Genomic DNA, 18,802 nt, shown 5'->3' on the forward strand with positions numbered 1-18,802 from the left:
TTGCCTATTTTTTTATTTTGGGGGAGGACTTCTCTTGTGGCTGATGAGTTTTTACCCGAAATACTTTCTCCAGGCGAACTAAAAAAAAAAAAAAAAAAAGAACCTTTTGGGGGGTTGATTTCCACCGATTTTTTTTTTTTTTTTTCCTCCTTCTTTCTCGCAACCGGCATCGTGCGCTCTCACAGGAGAAGAAGGAAGGGGCAAGAAAGAGGAAAAGAAGAGGATTTATTTACCCGACCTACTTTGGATCTCTCTTTTTCCTGCGCGTGTCATTATTATTCCTGTCCTCTATTTTTATACTTCGCCGGGAATTCGTCTCCTCTGCGAATGTAGTCACATCCGATTATTTTTTTTTTTTTTGAGAATTTTTTCCTTTTTTTTTTAAAAAAAAAAAAAAAGGCGAGAGGGAGCTCGAGCGAGCGAGAGAGAGACAGAGAGCGAGAGAGAGCAGCTCGGGAGAGAAAGAGCAGCGACCGGCAACCTCCTCCTCCTCCGCCACCGCCGCCGCCGCCGCGACAGGAGATCAAACTGCTTCAGCTCCCCGCCCGCCTCCACCGCGCTCCCCGGCCCCGCCGCCCTGCATGGCTGACTGCTCCCTGCCCTGGACCTGGCCCCCGGACACCTCTATGCCCTGATTGCCGGCAGACGGCTCCTCTCAGCACCCCCCGCCTCCCCGATCACCGGCAGCGGGAACAGCCTCCGCGGGAGCGGCGGCGGCGGCCGGGCCCCGGCAGCGGCGAGCGGCGAACGGCGACCTCCTCCTCCTCCACCTCCTCCTCCTCCTCCTCTTCCTTCCCCTCCTCCTCCTCCTCCTCCTCCTCCTCCTCCTCCTCCTCGGCGGCGCCGTGGCTTCCTCTATGCCCGCACATCCTCCGCGCTCGTAGCGCCCGGACCGCGTGTGTGCCCGTGTGCGTGTGCTCGAGTGGGGGAGCCCGCCGTGTGCCGGGCGTGTGCGCGCCTGTCTGCCTGCGTGTGCGTGTCCGGCGTGCTACTCCTCTGAATGCCTCTCCCGACAGCCTTGTTTGCCGTTTCTGATTTTGCAACTTGAAGTGGCGGCCGGTGTGGTTGGGGTCTGGGGGGGGGGGTGGGAGGGGGTAGAGAGAGAGGGCGCGGAGAGGCGGCGAGAGCCGCGGAGAGCGGGAGCTGAGCGGGGAAGCGGCCAGGCGGGGGTATTTTAAAGAAGAGGGGAGGGGGGGTGAAAAGCGCAGGAAAGGGCAGGGAAGGAAAGGGAAGGGAGGAAGAGGAAAGGAAGAGTGTGGTTTAAAAAAAAAAAAAAAGAGGGAGAGAGAGAGAGGAAGGAAGGGAGAGAGGGAGAGAATCCTCTGTTGCCCCCTCCCCCTCCCTAAAAAAAGAAGAAAAAAAATTAGCGAGAGCGAGGGGAGGGGGGCTCCCGGCGAAAAATAAATAAAATAAAGAAAACGGCAGGAGCAGCTCCAGGCGGCAGCGGCAGCAGGGCAGCGACGGCGGCAGCCGAGGCGGAGGCAGGCGGCAGGCAGGGTCCCCTCGCTCCCCGCTCGCCCCCGGCGCCCGGTCTGCCGCCCCCCGCCCGCCCCCTGCCTCCCTCCCCGGCAGCCCGCAGCGAGACGCGCCGCTCCCCAGCACTTTTTTGGGCCCGAGATATGGCAATGGTAGTTAGCAGCTGGCGAGATCCGCAGGAAGACGTGGCCGGGGGCACCCCGAGCGGCCCCAACCCCGCCGCGGCGCAGCCTGCCCGGGAGCAGCCGCCCCAGCAGCAGCAAGGCGGGGGCTCGGCAGCCCCGCACACCCCGCAGACCCCCAGCCAGCCGGGACCCCCCTCCACACCGGGCACGGCAGGGGACAAGGGAGCGGGCCAGCAGGGCTCGGGGCAGAGCCAGCAGCACATCGAGTGCGTGGTGTGCGGGGACAAGTCCAGCGGCAAGCACTACGGCCAGTTCACCTGCGAAGGATGCAAAAGTTTCTTCAAGAGGAGCGTCCGCAGGAACTTAACTTACACATGCCGCGCCAACAGGAACTGTCCCATCGACCAGCACCACCGCAACCAGTGCCAGTACTGCCGCCTCAAGAAGTGCCTCAAAGTGGGCATGAGGCGGGAAGGTGAATATTTCTTCCCTACTATGCTCTATCTCGCTCTTTCTCCCTTCCTTCCTCCCTTCCTCACCCCCCTCAACTGCCCTCCCCTCCACCCGCGGCTGGGCAAGGCGTGCGTGTGCGAGGGGCTCTCTTCGTCTGTGTGTCTGCCTATGCATAAGCGTGCACCGGTATGCATAGGCAGCACATATATGTATTTATACACATACATATATATATGTGTATATACATATATATGTATACACGCGCGAGCACACGCGCGGCTTGCACACACATACATATATATATAAGCACATATATATATATATATTTACGTCTCTCCCTGGCGATCTAGGTCTGTCCCTCTCGCTCCCTCTTCCCATGCACATGTCAATCTCTCCCTGTGCCTGCGCTCCATCTGGCAGCTTTACGCCAGGTTTTGTTATTGTCGATGGTGGTTGGTGGTGTTTTCTTTTGCTTTTCGGTTTGTGCCTCCTGCCCTCCTCCCGCTCCTCCCCCCCCCCCGTCCCCGGCACCACCGTGCTCGCCCCTTCCCCTCTCATTGTGCCGAGAATTTACTATTATTGCTATTATTGTTTATTAATTATTACTATTAGTATTAAGGCCGCTCGCTAAATATTTATCATTCAAGCTGCTATCTCCGCTCCCGAGTATGTGTGTGTGTGTGTGCGTGTGCGTGTGTTTGGATGTGGTTTTGTCTATTGTTGGCAAGAGACCGGGGGGTGGGGGGAGATACATCTCTCTCCCGTACGAGATGTGCTTCCATTCAGCTTCCTTTCCCCCACAACCACCCCCTTCCGCCCCATCATTTCTTTTTAAACCCGCAACACTTCTCGGTACGATCCATTTTCCCAGCCTCTTTTTTTTTTTTCTTTTTTTTTCCCCCGAAAGAAAGATGAAAGACGTGTAAGTAGGGAAGAAAAGAGGAAAGGTGGTGAAAAAGAGGAAAGGGGGGGTGGAAAGGGGGAAATGTGCTACTGTATCTCCGCTTCCTTGTGCTTCCCAGTGCCCTGGAGTGTGTTTCTGTGCGAGATTTGGCCTTGTTTTCACTCCATGCGTTCAAAGGAAAGTTTGTGGCTGAACTGGGTTTCTGTACTTCTGTCATTTCTTTTTTCTTTTTTTTCTTTCTCTTCTTCCTTTTTAGCAAGCTGCTCATTTTATTTCTTCATCAAACTCCACCCTCTCTTTAAAGCCTGCATACAAATCGCGATTTATAACCTGTTTGCCGGTTCTTCTCATTTTAGCAGAATCCGCAGCCTGCATCTGGTAGCGGGTTCCTCACCACTTCCAACTGCTCTGCTATTTATTTATTTTATTAATTCTTTTTTTTTTTTTTTTTTTTTCCCTCCTCCTCCTTTCCAAGAGCCGCTGTGATTTTCCTCGCTTTCAGGCTCATTCTCGCGTAGGAAGGTTTCCTGCCTTCCTTTTTCTCCTCGAAACGTATTTTCTCGGTTTGCATTTAAAGTTTACCCTGTGACCGTCGTTAAAGATGTCTTAGAGTCACACCAGCGAAACAGTCGATTTTACAGAGCGGAGATTACTACTGCCTTAATTGGTTTTAAAATATATGTATTTTGTATGCCACAAGGAAAGGAATGGAGCAGCTCCAGATCTGAAAGAGCTCGCAAATATGACGACTTCATTGGCAGCTTCAGGGGCTGTTGGTAGGCGTCTTGAGGGGGGAGGGAAAAAAAAAATACTGGGGGGGGGGGGAAGGAAGGAGTAGGAAAAAAACAATCGAAAAAAGGCAAGTTAGAATTGTGCTCGCAGCTAATTGACAAATAACTGCCAAGTTTACAAGGAGGTGGGAGAGGTGGGCTGGAGAGAGGTCCGGCCCGGGAGGCGAGAGGAGGAGGGGTGCTGGGTGGAGGAAGAAAGGAGAAAGTTGGGAAAATGCTGTGGTACGCCGGAAAGATGAGTGATGTGCGTGCGTGTGTGTATGTGTGCGTGTGTGTGCGGGTGTGGGGGAACGAGCCCGAGCAGTCGTGTCTCCTCCTGAAGTTACCTTTGTTTACATGTCGTGCGGTTGCATAGGCTGGCACTGATAGAGAAAAACACACGCACACACTGGGAGAAAAAAAAAAAACAAAACAAAAACAAAAACAAAAACAAACCAACTTTGGTCAGCTTTCGGGACCTGAGACATGCTTGCGCTCTGTGTGGAGATGGTTAATGAATCCAGTGTTTCTGCAGTTGCAAGCTTGTGCATTCACTGTGCAACGCTGACTGCAGGCTTTTGCAGTGGCAACAGCGCACCAAAGATATTAATTACACCGTCCCCTTTTTTTTCCACGAATGTTTGGCTATTGTAAGTTCGGACCTTTTTGTTTTATTTCCCCCTTTCCCTTGATAATACTTAATCTCTCTCTTCCTTTTAGCAGGGAGAACTTTGCTGGGCGAGGGAGGGGTGGGGGAGTCTTCTATGGAAAGATGTTTCTGTCTAATAAAGTTAGCAATGGGGAGGTGGGGGCTGCGACCTGTTCCAGCTTAAATGGTAACGAAGCAGTATTTTTAAAGAATATGGATATGGATGCATTTGGTTTGGTTTGTTTTTTTTTTTGTTTGTTTTTTTTTTTTTTAATTAGTTTTATTTTTATATATGAATTGGTTTGGGTTGACGGTTTTTTTGGTTTTTTTTTGGGTTGGTGTTGTTTTTTTTTTTCCATTTTAAAAAGCTACACAGATCACTTGTGCTCAGTGCTACCGGGGCAATCGGCTGGGATCCACAGCAGAGCCTGGCTGTATTTTTAACAGCTGGCTGTGATTTTTAATCTCACTTTCTCACTACCCAGAGGAATGATTTTTTTCATTTTATTTCATTTATCTATTTATTCTCTTTTTTCTTTAAGTTTTTCTTTCCTTTTTACGTGCGTCGGCTGCCTTTTGTTGCAAGAGGGTTGGGGGGCTCTGGAGGGAGGGGTGTTGTGTGCAGATTTGTCTTGTTTGCCTTGGCTTTTCTTTTTTTTTTCCTTTTAATTTTTGGGGGGTCTTTTCTTTCTTTTTAATCTGTGTTTATTTTGTGAAGCTTGTCTACGCTGGGGAGGGGGCCTGGTGCTTGGCTGCCGCTGGGCTGGGGCTGCCTGAGCAGGGGTCGGGGCTGGGGCCGATGCCGGGTCGTGTTGTGGGGCTGATGTAGGTCGGCTGCAGCTGCCCGGCTCCGCATGCTTCTGTCTGTCCGTGCCTGTGCGTGTGTCGGGGGTGAGGAAAGGGGGAAAGTACGTGTGTGTACGGGGTGGGTAGAAGCCAGGCATTGTCTCCGGCTGGCTGACAGAACCGCCGGGCAATGCCTGCGATCCTCCTGGATGTACATTTCCTCTCCTTCTCTCCTTCTTTTTGTCAGCGGTTCAGCGAGGAAGGATGCCACCCACCCAGCCCAACCCCGGCCAGTACGCCCTGACCAACGGCGACCCCCTGAACGGGCACTGCTATCTCTCGGGATACATCTCCCTGCTGCTGCGGGCCGAGCCCTATCCCACTTCCCGCTACGGCAGCCAGTGCATGCAACCCAACAACATCATGGGCATCGAGAACATCTGCGAGCTGGCCGCCCGCCTGCTCTTCAGCGCCGTCGAGTGGGCCCGCAACATCCCCTTCTTCCCCGACCTACAGATCACCGACCAGGTAGCTCTGCTGCGGCTCACCTGGAGCGAGCTCTTCGTCCTCAACGCTGCCCAGTGCTCCATGCCCCTCCATGTGGCCCCGCTCCTGGCGGCTGCCGGCCTCCACGCATCCCCTATGTCGGCGGACCGCGTCGTCGCCTTCATGGACCACATCCGCATCTTCCAGGAGCAGGTGGAGAAGCTGAAGGCACTCCACGTCGACTCGGCCGAGTACAGCTGCCTGAAAGCCATCGTCCTCTTCACCTCAGGTGAGAGGGCTGGCGGGGGGGGGCACGCGTGTGTGTGTGAAAAGAAAAAAAAAAAAAGGTTGTTTTTTTTTTTAATTACATTTGTAATTTTGTAAAGAAAAGAGCTTCAAATGCATACGCCCCGGCCCAAGGATCGACCTTCCCCTCAGGCCCACTAGTCATAATAAATATATGTATATATCAAGTATATATATATATAAAATTTATATATATATATATCAAATTAAGTGGAAGCGGTGGAAACATGCATGTTAACAATTTTCCCTCTGTGATAGATGGTTCGAATTAACTAGCGGGGAAGTACATTAGCGTCGCCTTTGAAGTGTTCTGGTCGTAGCCCATAAGAATATAATAAGTCTTCTATTATTGTAACCTGCGAGGGAGAAATTTATAAACATCAAAGGCGAGAGATGAGGAGGAAATATAAGGAATGGAAACAAGGCGAGATAAGAGGCCTGACTGTCATTTTTTAATTATTATTCTAATTATTGCCACGATGGGGTTAATTGCCGCTTTTTCTGCTTGCTTATTTTTCTTTTTTTTTTTCCCCTTTAAATCTTCTTCTTTTTTTTTTTTTTTTAAACCCACCACCCTTTCCACTTCCTCTTCTCTTGTCCTGGTTTCTTCCCCCTTTCCAAACCACTCCTCTCAGTTAGCGATAACTGCGCATCTCTGACAAATCTGTCTTAAAACTAGGCCGAGGCTAAATTAAAAGCATTCCTGAACAAAGATGGCAAATCGTTCAAAGGCCTTGTTTAACAGTAAGCAGTTTATAATTCATCAATATTTGTTGCCTTTCATGCATGAGAAATAGTATTTACGTTGTATTAAAATGACTTCTAAATTTGCACAATATTGTAATGTAGCAAATGTAGTATTAATATCGATTTGAACATCAGATAATTTATTTAGACAGGAGTATCTAATTTGTATGCAGGGTGGTCGGAGACGTGTACTGCGACTGCCCCCTTTTACTTCCAGTGCAAGTGCAGTCTCACAGCATTGGAGGGAATATTTCTTTGCGCAGGATAAAGTGCAGATCTTAAAACAAATGAAAGGTTTAGTGAACGGCCAGCTCGACATTTTAATGTATTTTATCTTTATAAGTCTTCCTGATGGAAACATGTTTTTCGAAAGTGACAAAGAGACCTGCTGGCACTTATCAGGCTGATTTAACTTCTTCAGCCTGCCTGCAGACTCTCAGATTTTCCCTTTCCATTGATTTCAGGGTTCCCATCAATACACAGAGGAGGTAGGGGAGAACCCTCCTGGTTTTATTATTACTAGTATTTATTTTTCCTTTTGCCCAGATGCAACTTGGAGACATCCTTCTCAAGCAGAGGGGACCTGGCCTGTGCCTTGGCCCTTCCACCCACCAAAGGCCCAGAGAAGGGGATTGCCCCAGATGGGGACATTTTGGTGGAGATACTGGGTTTTTTTGTTTTCTCTCCTTCTCTCCTCCCCTTTTCCCCCACTCCAGTGTTCCCCCTTTACCTTCCCCAAATGATCGGCCTTATCTAGAAACCCTGGCTTTAGCGAATCCCTTCATTTATACATGTTAATAATGAATGTCATAACTAAATGTTTGCAACAGGAGAAGCCCCCTCCGAAGGCCGAGCAGAGTGTGAATGGTGTTCAAGGAAAGGAACAATAATATTATTTTGGAGGAGGATGGCACGGGGCATCTCAGAAAATGGAAATACAGCTGTCAGGAATAATCTACCTGTTACCCCCACCTTCACATTTCCACTTTTCACTAAACTTGTTTTGATTGCTTAGCCAGAGGGGGATTCATGGGAAGCCTTTCTCGAAGTCATTCAACTTTTAAACAAACTTTCACTGATGGAAAAGACGTTTTTAGGCATATTGTCCAAAGTCCTTCTCTGACAACTAAGTATTTAGAGCTGGCATGGGTTTCTCCTGTTGTGGTTTTAACATTTGGGCTCTGGATAACATGTATTTAATCCGTACAATTTTGGACACCATCCAATGGCTGAGTCATGACCTAAAACCTGCTCCTTTCTTGACTCTTTTTTTTTTTTTCTTTTTTTCCTCTTCATTTTTTATTTTTTTTTTCTCCCTCCAAAACTTCAGAGTTAGTAATTCCTGCTCCTACCTTTTCTTCCACATAAATACACATTTCCAGGAAGGGACAGAGCCAGATAACATAAATCCAATAAATCTACTTGTAACAGAATAGGAACTTTGATTTCTAGTTAGATGCCAGCTGATTACATCTGTATTTTCTGAGCACTAAACTCTTCTGAACACGTAACATGAAATATATTCCCGCCACTACAAAGGGGAAGGCTGGAGTGTGCTGAGCAGTAATGGTTATTTATTTACATAATTTCTATTCCATAGACTGCAGGAGAAAATATACAACTTTCCCTTATTGACACACTGCCATATAAAAAAGTGAGGCACACACAGGATTTTCACATTAGCCCACTTTATGAGATGGAATAATAATTCACCTCTGGTAAACAGGGATTGTATTATTTCACCCATGGATTGAACCTCTCTGAACTCTATAATCTAATCCACCTGTGCATCCCTTAATTACTATTATTTTTAATCCCATTCTGAGGGGAGAGTTAATACTTCCCACCACCATCTTCAAGGCTGCAGAATAAAAACTGGGTAAAGGCATATGCCAGATCACTTCAAATAATTAAAGGTCCATAGATACTATTGCCATGAGGAAATCCTGAGTGTTTGGAGGTCTAAGTTAAATCCAAGGTATATTTTTCTAAACACACCTCCCTTCTCCCAACCTCCCCAGGCTGGTGCCCTTCTAGCCAGCAACTTCCCCATCTGCATTGCCCAGTAACCTGCAATTATAGGTGCATTTATCATAAATATCTGATAAATATTTTACTAACCTTAAGGGTATGACCTACGGGGCATAAAGAAAAAAGCCCTGCTACGGTGTCAGCATGACCCTTTCATATTGCATTGTTTGGAAATTGAATAGGATCCTAATGCATAATGGGCAGATAATGCGTGTAAAATAGCAAGATATATGTAAATATGGAGTGCGATTTGTGACAACCAACATATGAACAGGCCTGTGGTTTTGATATATATCACAAACAGGAACATTTTGCCCGAGCTCTTGATAGATCTATATTTTGCAACCTAGTGCTTTAGATGTTGCAAAATATCATTGCATTAAAGGTATGGATTAATAGAGCAGCCTGGCTGAGATAACTGTATACCTGAGGGATGCCAAGTCCACAGCTCAGGTCAAAGTTTCTCCTCCTCAGAAGTTCCTGAATTATGGCTTGTTTTATTTGTGTCTTTGCTCGAGGCCATAGTATTGTAGATGAAGGTGTTCCGAAATCTTTGTAAAGCCAGTTCTCGGCATGGGAAGACTTCAACTTCAAAAATACAGTTGCCACAGATTTTTTTTTTGTTTGTTTGTTTGTTTTTTGGGGTGGGAGAGAGAACTTTGAATAATTTGCTGTGCCTTTCCAGGGTCATAAATCTACGTTCATGATTTTGTAATGTCTTTTTGAGGGCCATTAACATGCATTAATTCACATATGGATCTATATATTAGCAAAGTCTGGCTTTGATTTGTGTTAAACCACACTGCCAGCAGGCTGCCTCCCTCTGATCCTGATATATTAGGGGGGCTTTTTGTTTGGGTGCTTTTTGTGTAATTTTAAAATATTTGTTATTAATCTCTGAATCAATGTGGATGGTTCCAACCATACGGGCATATCCACCACTTGTCCACGACAGCACATTCCTGCACAAGTCCCCCAGTAAGCAGCCTTTGCACAGTTTATCCCCGGTTTGGGGGTTCACAGAGATGGGGCACGCAGTTAACCTGTCAATGCACAAACTCAGCTACAACTCTCTGAGTGTACCTGTGCACACAAGAAGGCGCAGGGTAAGGTGTATCAGGGCAAGCGCATGGATGTGAGGAGATTTCTGCTCCCGGACTAGGATGCGTTTCTCAGGGTGATATCGTTCTGAGGGGTGCCAAGAGGCTAGTTTCTGGTCCTATACGTGCCATAGGGAGCTATCGAGAGTCTCTCAGGCCACGTTTAGGCAAGACTCACTCTTGCAGCCCACCCCAGCTTTGTCTTTGAGAGCTTGCAGCAGCCGGTTTAGCGTAAATCCGAACTAACCCACTACCCTTTTTTCGCCGGATTTATCATGCAGCCTGCAAAGTCGTGCCCAATTTGCCATGGCTGGCGGCGGGGCAGAGACGGAGGGGACCCCCTTTCTCCCTGCCCCACCTCTTCTCCCGCGGGCCGGTTCCCTGTCTGCCACTGTAGGTCCCAGCTGCTGCCTTTTCATAATGTGCAGCCATGTCAACAAACTCCCTCTGCGTGTGTGCGCCTCCGTTTTGCACCTTTATTATTGTTATTTATTATTAATAATTGTTACTATTTTCCCCAGTAACCCTCCATTTTCCCCCGCACCCGGTGTTATTTAACGGGGGCTGGTCCTGCTTCCCAGCAGCCCAGTGAAGGGTTCCCTGGGGTCGGGACCGCACTCGTCTGCGCAGAGCGTCCGTGTGTCTGTCCCTGTCCATGTGTCTGTGTGCCCGATGGGGGCGCAGAAGGGCTGAGGGGTGAGTGGTAGGGGAGCTGGGGGCTGTGTGGGCACCCCACGGCAAACCCCGTGGAGATACGCGCGGGGGCTGCGAGGCGCGGACAGGTCGTCTTGTTTATTCGGCGGCAGTGCGGTCTGATGATGGTAATGCGATGATGACGGGATGGGAATGGGATGGATGGGGGGGTGCGCCTTTGAGGGTGCCCCCCCCCATCCGGGCAGTGCTTCCCCGCGCGCTTCCCCGCCACTAACCATCTTTCCCTCCACCCCTTCCTCCTCCTTCCCATCCTCCTCCTCTCCCTCCCGCCGCCGCCGTTCTACGGCTGCCTCCGCGGGCTCGGTGCGACGGGCAGACGCCTGCGGCCTGTCGGATGCTGCGCACATCGAGAGCCTTCAGGAGAAGTCCCAGTGCGCGTTGGAGGAGTATGTGCGGAGCCAGTACCCCAACCAGCCCAGCCGCTTCGGGAAGCTGCTGCTGCGGCTGCCCTCGCTGCGCACCGTCTCCTCCTCTGTCATCGAGCAACTCTTCTTCGTCCGCTTGGTAGGTAAAACCCCCATCGAAACCCTCATCAGGGATATGCTACTGTCGGGGAGCAGCTTCAACTGGCCTTACATGTCCATCCAGTGCTCCTAGAGCCCGGCCCGCACCCCCAGGAGAAAAGCGGAGGAGCGGCAGAGGCGGGAGAGCTCGCACCGAGGGGCAGTCGGGGTGCGGGGGGGGCCCGGGAGGCGGACATCGAACAAAAGAAAGGGCCGAATAGGAGCAGAGGTGTGGCCGTGGCGGGGAAGGACGGGCCTCGCGTCCGTAGAGGTCGTGGTGTTTCGCTTTTTTATTTTTGGTCTTTTTCTTTTTTTTCGGAAAGGAGGACAAAAAAAAAAAATAATAATAAAAGAGATGAAAAAAGGCAAAAAAAAATTAAAAAAATAAAGTCAAAACAACAAAAAAATGAGTATTGAGGGGATATTAATCACACCTGAAGGGGATACTGGATTTTCCAGGATTTATTGTGGACTGTTGTTGATATATGCTGTACAGTAACCAACAAAACGTGTCGAAACTGAACTGAACCTTGTGTAGAATGAAGAAAAAAAAAGAGCAAAAAACAAACAAAACAATTCCACACACAAACACTTACCACGAGCATTGTTACTCATTTTGTAATATATTAGTCTTTATTTTCATTTTTTGTAAAACTTAAAACATCATATGTGCATAAAGGAAGAAAAAAAAAGAAAAAAAGAATCGAGAATTAGGGGGAAATAACATTTTCCAAATAATTATTAAAAAAAGAAAATTGTCCTGTGTCTATGTATCTATATCTGTTTTGTATTTTTTTCTGGTTCCAAACCAGGTTTCCTGTGATTCTATACTACTAATTTTTGATATAACCCTTTGCTTCTTATAATGAGTGCGATATATGTTGTCGAAGCTGTTCTTCAAGAATTAAAATTGAAGTGAGAATTTAAACAAAAATAAAAGAATTTAGGAAAAAAAAATCAACTTATCACCCCACAACCCATGAGTCTTGTTGCTTGAAATACGCCAACAGTTTACCAGGAAAAAGAAAAAAAAAAAATCTCGAAAAAGAGAGAAAAGACACAAAACACAAACCATACTCCCTGGTTTTTTTTTAAATTCCTTTACCTATGTTAAAAGGGAGAGGTTAAAAACAGCTTGTGAGGGGTCACCAAGCTGTGGAAAGCACGTGGTGTTCCAAGGCTTGGCTTGGCTGTGCAAGCATAGGGCTGAACGCTGAAGGCCTAGGCCATGGTGTGGTGCCTTACTGGGACCACATGGCCCACGGGCCCCATCCTGCTGGCCAGCCCTTTGTGGAAACACATTGTCCCATCAGCTGGGTATGCTTCTGCTGTATTCACATCTTGCTGCTTGCTGTTGGGCACCATGGGGCAATGGATTGAAGTTGCCGTATGCCTCCACTGCTGCATGTGCAGGGGGAGGCATATTTAGCCAGGACTCTCCTGTTCTTGTTGATTGCTTTCTGCTTATGGGGGGATTGGGGTGGGTGGGTCTTCTTCCTTTTTTTTTTTTTTTTTTTTTTTGCTTCTTTCCTCTTCTTTTCCACCACAGGGACCCACAGACCCTGGTGGTGTGTGCTCCGGTGTGCATGCCTTGCACTTGCTGCCAGCTGAAACATCCCTCTCGCTCTTTCTCCTGACTCTAGTTGCTGCGCACGAAGGGTATTCCCAGCACATTAATATAGAAATCCAACTGGATGCTTGCTCATTGGGTGGTGAGCTAGCACATTCCATGTGCCACAGCCACACGTAAAACATAGGCTGCAGCCCCCCATGTCACAGGCACCCACCACAGGGGTCCCAGCTCAGAACCCAAAGCCCTGCTTCCTTTTGGCTCATCTTTTTTTTTTGGAAAAAAAAACCTAAAAATCTTTTCTCTAATAGACCCCCTTTGAAGGTAAAGGCTTCACAATGCTTCTAGCTGGTGGTACGAATCTCCGTAACAGCTTTCAGTGCATTAATGTTTTATAGGATCTGAGACAGAGCTGTAAGAACACATACTATCAAGGGAGCTCTTTCTTAACATATTAATAAAGCTGGATCTTTAAAAATAACATTCTACCCCTCATGCAGGCACTTCCCGTGCCCCCCAAACAAGCCTGAATGAGGTAGGCTTTTCAGTTTGTGGAGTCATGGGCAATGTTTTCCTTTTAATTTGCTGTCCTCCATACTCTCCTTCTCTCTCTCTCCCCATCTCTCTCCGTTTTTGGTTGTTTTTTTTTTTTCTTTTCTTTGCATTAACAAGATACTTCAATCCAACTCGCTTGGGGTTTTTAATATTCTAGGCGCAGCAGATCCGAGGCGAGAACAGTTCTATACAGTAGGCACTTATAGCTGGATAATCAACACTGTGGGCAGATCCTCTATGGGGGCAGAGCCCATTTCTGGACGGAGAAGCAGCTTGTATTCATGGGTGCTGGGGTGGGGTAAGGGTGCACAGATGATTCCAAGACCTGGGCACAGAAGGAGGAGAATTAGACAGGCGGGCACACAGACAGACAGACACCCACCTTTTTCCCCCTCGCATGGACGCTGCATAGGCGACAGCTTTGTTCCTCACCCAGTTCGTCTTCTCCAGGCAGAAGGGTTCCAGCAGCCCTTCCATGCTGCCAGGAAGAGCAAGCAGGGATTTTCAGCCCCGGAAGGTGCTTGGAAGAAGCTCTTCAATATTGCTTTTTTTGGTGGGATAGGTGACTGGGGACCCAGCTGAGTTAGCAGTTAAAGCTAACAGACAGATCAAACAACAAAACCCGCAACAAAATAAATAATTTAAAAAATCAAAGAAACAGAAAAAAAAACCACAACAAAAATAATAAACAAAGTAAATGGGGATATTGGCAGAGAAAGACAGGTCTTGGTTTCTTCCAATGAGATGTAAATATATTCATTACAGTGTTATCTTACTGATGAAAACAGACAAACTTTTTCTTAGGTCAGAAACGTATTTTTCAATTAATTTTCATATTTATGAGTAATAATAACCCATCGATTGCCAAGAAACTTGCAGGTGTAGAAGAGGTGTACGAGGTGCACTTCCGTGTATGTGCCTAGAAAGAAGTGTTTCAATCCCTTATTAAACTCTGCTTACAAGACGCGTTCTGAAGTGTTAACTACCCAGTCTGCAGTTGTGTTGGTGGATATTTTGCTTTGCCATGCTCCAGCCTCTCGGGCTTTCATACAGCGGCTAAAAATATTGGTATAATCGGGTCACCGAATGCTATTTGATCAAAACAAACCGAAACAAGCAAACAAAAAAAGAAAATAAAAAATAATCTGTGAATGTGGGGAGGGGCCGGGGTCCCTCCCCAGGTTTCTGCTAACTTGTTCGTTACAATATATTGTTTCAAAAGCAGCTCCAGCTACATCTCTTCTGCCTTGTTGTCGCCGGGGGGCTCCTGGCCCCTCCCAAGTCCCTCAGGGCGGGCTCTGTAGGGCATCTCCTTCCATTCCTGAATCCCTGCATCCCTCCTGCTTCAGGGCTTCGCTGCCGCTCCGTGCCCACCAACCGCTGCTTGCAGCTCCAAGGTGGGGGGTGGGTGGGGGGTGGGAGGGGGGGAGAAGGAGGATTTGGGGAGAGGATTTGGGGAAGGGGGCGACCCTCTTATCTCAGCCCCGCGCAGGGGGCCCGCTCAGGGCACTGCAGATACAAAAGCCCCCACACCTCTTAGCTCCTCGCTAACTAGCTTGCCTCCTCCCACCGCCCAATTAGGCCTTTTCTATATATTCAATTGAATAAATATTTGGAAATGCTGCTAAGTGGTAGGTTGAACCCGTGCTGAGGAGGTGGGGGGGGTGTTGCAGGCAGTGGCGGCGGCAGGGGCAGAGCAGGGGCTGGGGTCGCGCCCCCTCCACCCCTCCACCCTGCCATCCGGCTTCCCGGAGAGGAGAAGGGGCTGCGGAGCCCTTTTCCTGGGACTTCTCTACAACACCACACCCCCGCGGCGGGGGAAGGGGGGGGGGGGGGCGGCACCGGTTGGGCAGCTTAACCTCCATTCACCCCTCAAACTCACAAGGAGTGTGATGAGCCCACTCCTAGAGAGGACGGGGGGGAAATGGGTGCCCAGACTTTCCCCAGACCCCTCTAAACCAGGCAGAACTGGGGGCCGTGGGATGCCATTAGGAGTGGCCTTTCCCATCTACACCCCTGGAAACGCCTAGGCGCAAAAGACCCTTTCCCTGAGAGTACGGGGCGGGGGGAGTCTCTTTTGTGGAAAGCTCTGGGGTCATGGCCAGTGGCAGCAGGAGTAACACAAGAAAAAGTGAATTTTGCCTTGCTTTAAGCCCAGGAAACTGTTTGTGTCCCCACACAAAGAGAAAATCGTATTTGTATCCGAAGGAATAGGATTAATAGATCCTCTGGTTTTATTTTATTTATTTTTTGTGTTTGTTTACGTGTTTTGTTTGTTTTTTTTTTTATTTAAAGTACCTGTGGGGTATATTAGCGAGGCATCCCCTTCCCAACAGGCAGCAGACATGACTCGCTGCCGAGGGACGCGCAGGCAGCTCAGGCAGCGCAGGCAGTGACAGTGGCCTGGAAGGACCCTACTAGGGACGGACAGAGGGACAGAGAGTGGGAGGAGGGCCAAGGGCTTGCTGCAGCCGCCCCACCAGCAGCGTCCACGCACGGAGCTGCTCGCAGGCAATGTGCACTGTTGCTACAGGCAAACCAAAGTGCTTCCTCTGGTTTCATGGGGCGTTTTGACTATTCAAAGCGTTGGTTTTGAAGTCTTGAAATAGCGAGTTTGGGGATTTTGGGGTTTTCCCCTTACTCCCCTCCTCCGTATCTTTACCCTGCCTTTTTCACTGAGAGAAGCAGGAATCGGTTCCCTCGCCTTTCCCCACTTTTCTTCCTCTTTCTTTACATCTTGGGCTAATTTCAGAAACAGCGTGACCTCCTCAAAAACTGTCTATACATTTGTTTTAAAAGGCTCCCTTTCTAATGGGCTTCACAGTCACTGACTTTGACGTGATATTGTTGGAGTTTGGGGTTTTAATCCCTAGTGGGTCAGATTGGCTGAGGATGAATGTCCTGCAGTGATTCAGGAGCGTAGCAAGAGTGACAAACAGATACATTTCCAAGCCACAGCTCTCGACTGCCATGAGCAGACCCCTGGTCCGGTTTGCAAACCTGCCAGGTTTCCCGGCACTGATGAGGTGGAGAATCCCTCCTATGAGAGAGCGTTTCCGAGAGAAAACAAGAATAAAATTAAAGAAAGAAAAGAACAAAAAAAAAAAAAAAAGAGGAAGATAGTGGAAGAGAGTGGGAAAGAGGGAAAGGAGAAGAGAAATAAAAAAAGTAAAAAAAAAATTAAAAGAAACAAAAAAGAAAAAAAACAAACACCAAATCCAGAGGGGTGAGGAATGAGGTGAGTGAGGGGGGAGATGCGAGAGCACAAGTGGAAACTAATAAAACTCTTGTTAAAGTGCTTGATCAGGAACCATGGCGTCACCAGGTCTTTTACTTAGGAAGCCAAGGAGTTTTATTCCTAAATGAGTTAAAGAGCCATTTACCTCTGTCGTGTTCTATTCATCAAGCCACAAGTCGAGAGTCCCTAACATGAAACTATTTGTTTGCTTACACAACCAGCTGGGTGCAATTTCACGTCTGAGATATCTATCTGAAAGCGCCTCTCATTTATTATCCTTACTTGTCAGCGAATCTATTTTCCAACTTTTTTTTTTTTCTTCTTTCTCTCTCTCTCCCCCCCCCCCCGCCCCCTTTCTCCTTCTTTCATGGAAGGCTGTGAGTTTAAATGCTCCCTTAAATATTTCAGCTCCTACCCCTTCTACCCTCTGATCACCTTCAGCACAAAATAGCTGGGAAATAAGCCTGAAACTGCAGGGGTGGGTAAATCGACCACCTTGCAAGGCAACCCCTTCATTACAGCTCCTGCCCACCTCTCCCTGTCTCCCAAAGCCTGTGTGACAATGTTTTGGGGTTCCCCCCTCCCGTCCCCCTTAGATTTAAGTGAGGGCATCTCCACTGGGCATATTCCCCTGCCTGCCTCTGCCCAAGGTGCAGCACCTGAAAAATAGAACTACATTACCCAGCTCTAGGGAAGTGCTGGAGACCCCCCAGCTCTGACACTTTTGGGGCCGTAGATGAAGGGGACAGGGCGATTTTGGTAGTCACAGGGGGGCAAAAGCTCGTGTGAGAAGGAGGAGGGTGGTGATATTCAGATGAAGGCTTGGGGAGGGAAGTCAGGATCCCTTCTCCCACCCCCACGTGGATTCCTCTAGAAATACAAAGACACGACGTGAAACGGGCCCGATCGGGTTGTAAATGTAATTGCGAGGAAAGAAAACAATTAACAAAAGGGACAGTGGGAAATGGTATCCCTCCTCCCTTTCCTTACCCCCAATTTTGAAAAATCAGGATAATGTGAGTAGTGTTTCAAAGCAGGATCGTCTGGCTGACAAGAGACTCACTGTTAGTAATCTCAATGATGGCTGTATAATAGTGTATATACATCTCCTTGTCTGCAGAACCCTCCATCAAGCTAAAGCAATGGATCAAATCCAAAACTACAGGGTATAAAATATCCCCAGTTGCTAAAAAAAAAAAAAAAAAAAAAAGGAAAGGGAAAAACAAAGAGGGAAGAAGGGAAGAAAGGGTGAAGACGGGAGGGGGAGGCAGGCTCCTTGAAGAAGAAGCAGTCTGGTGGCTGTATCCTATTGTGTTGATTTAGGAAAGCATTTGTTGTATATAAAACATTCAGGGCTGGTCCTACCTTTGTTGGGTCTGATAAATTAAGGCACTGGCCAGAAGCGTTGCTGGTCACGGTGGATGCCTGCGAGGGGTGCGAGGTGCCTGCGTGTTCCAAGGGGGAACACAGGCTGCATCCTCCTCGGCGAGGGGGTGATAAGTGTTCCCCGGCAGCCCCTGGACCTGCCCTGGCAACTAACAGAGCTGAAGCACACCACCATCGGGCCTTCTCCCTTTTGTCCACCGGCCCCCGCCTCTCTGCTGCCAGCACCGCTGCCAGCACCGCTGGCCGCTCTTCCTTCCACTTCGCTTTGATTATTTCACACGTATTTCCCCCCTTCTCTTGTTTGTGGGAGCGGGATGTGTGTGTGTATTTACCCGTAGCCTCAGCACCCCCTCAGGGTTCACAGCAAGATGGTTTTGCCATTTCTCCACCACATTTCTTCACTTTTTAAAAGACTCTAATTACCCCGCGGGGTAGGGAGAGCCGGTGCCTTCCTTCCCTCCCCCCCTGAGTCTCCCCGTTTGCTCTCCCTTCCTCTTCACCCCCACCCGGGCTTAGTCTTTTTTTTCTATCTGAGGGGTGAACCTGCTCCAGGCAAAAAAGCCGGTAAAGAAGGAGTCTGGATTTTCACTCGCAGGCCAGGAAAACTCTTTAAACCCTAGTTTTTAGCCAAACTTCATTTCTGAGCGGCTCAAGAGCCACAAAAAGTTCCAGCAAAGTAGCTGCGGCTCCCTGAAGTGATAAATAAAACTAGTCAGGTACTTTATTTTTCTTTCTTTTTTCCTAGAGAGCCATACAAATTGCTCCATGTTGACAGATGTTTGTCACTTAGTAGCTTCTTTCCAAGTGTCTCCCCCCCTTCTCTCTCTCTCCCCCCCCCCCCCCAAGCCTTCTTCCGAGCTTGCTTTGTTGTTTTAAAATATGCATGTCTCTCAGGAATGCAAGTCACGAGTCCAAACTTCGTGTCCAACCTCCCACAAGAAATGATCCTTTTATAGGGAACCTGGTATGTCTCAATCTGCACTTCTCTCTGGATATAGGGCAC

At 48.4% G+C, this 18,802-nt stretch overlaps 1 protein-coding gene across 8 annotated transcripts; it reads left to right on the top strand.

Moving 5' to 3' along the window:
• The first annotated feature begins 1,619 nt into the window (after positions 1 to 1,619).
• Positions 1,620 to 12,026, top strand: NR2F1 (nuclear receptor subfamily 2 group F member 1). 8 transcript variants are annotated; one of them, XM_057398364.1, is made up of 5 exons: positions 1,620 to 2,076; positions 3,659 to 3,734; positions 5,411 to 5,691; positions 5,857 to 5,938; positions 10,864 to 12,026. In XM_057398364.1, exons 1-5 carry the CDS (start codon positions 1,620 to 1,622, stop codon positions 11,057 to 11,059), a joined length of 1,092 nt encoding a protein of 363 aa, XP_057254347.1. In that variant the 3' UTR covers positions 11,060 to 12,026. The 8 variants fall into 8 exon arrangements, with proteins under 8 accessions (XP_057254347.1, XP_057254345.1, XP_057254346.1 ...); XM_057398362.1 differs by having other exon boundaries at positions 5,411 to 5,938; XM_057398363.1 differs by lacking the exon at positions 3,659 to 3,734.
• Positions 12,027 to 18,802: the final 6,776 nt, after the last annotated feature.

This window comes from Pezoporus wallicus, unplaced genomic scaffold (assembly GCF_028554395.1).
Source record: "Pezoporus wallicus isolate ANWC-B61680 ecotype Strahan unplaced genomic scaffold, APGP_CSIRO_Pwel_v1 contig_6580, whole genome shotgun sequence".
Taxonomy (NCBI): domain Eukaryota; kingdom Metazoa; phylum Chordata; class Aves; order Psittaciformes; family Psittacidae; genus Pezoporus; species Pezoporus wallicus.

Coding starts and splice junctions, on each gene's coding strand:
- NR2F1 (XM_057398361.1), top strand. CDS start 1,620: ATGGCAATGGTAGTTAGCAGCTGGCGAGATCCGCAGGAAGACGTGGCC. Junction 2,077..5,410: donor AGTGGGCATGAGGCGGGAAG/GTGAATATTTCT, acceptor TCTTTTTGTCAG/CGGTTCAGCGAGGAAGGATG. Junction 5,939..10,863: donor CATCGTCCTCTTCACCTCAG/GTGAGAGGGCTG, acceptor TGCGACGGGCAG/ACGCCTGCGGCCTGTCGGAT.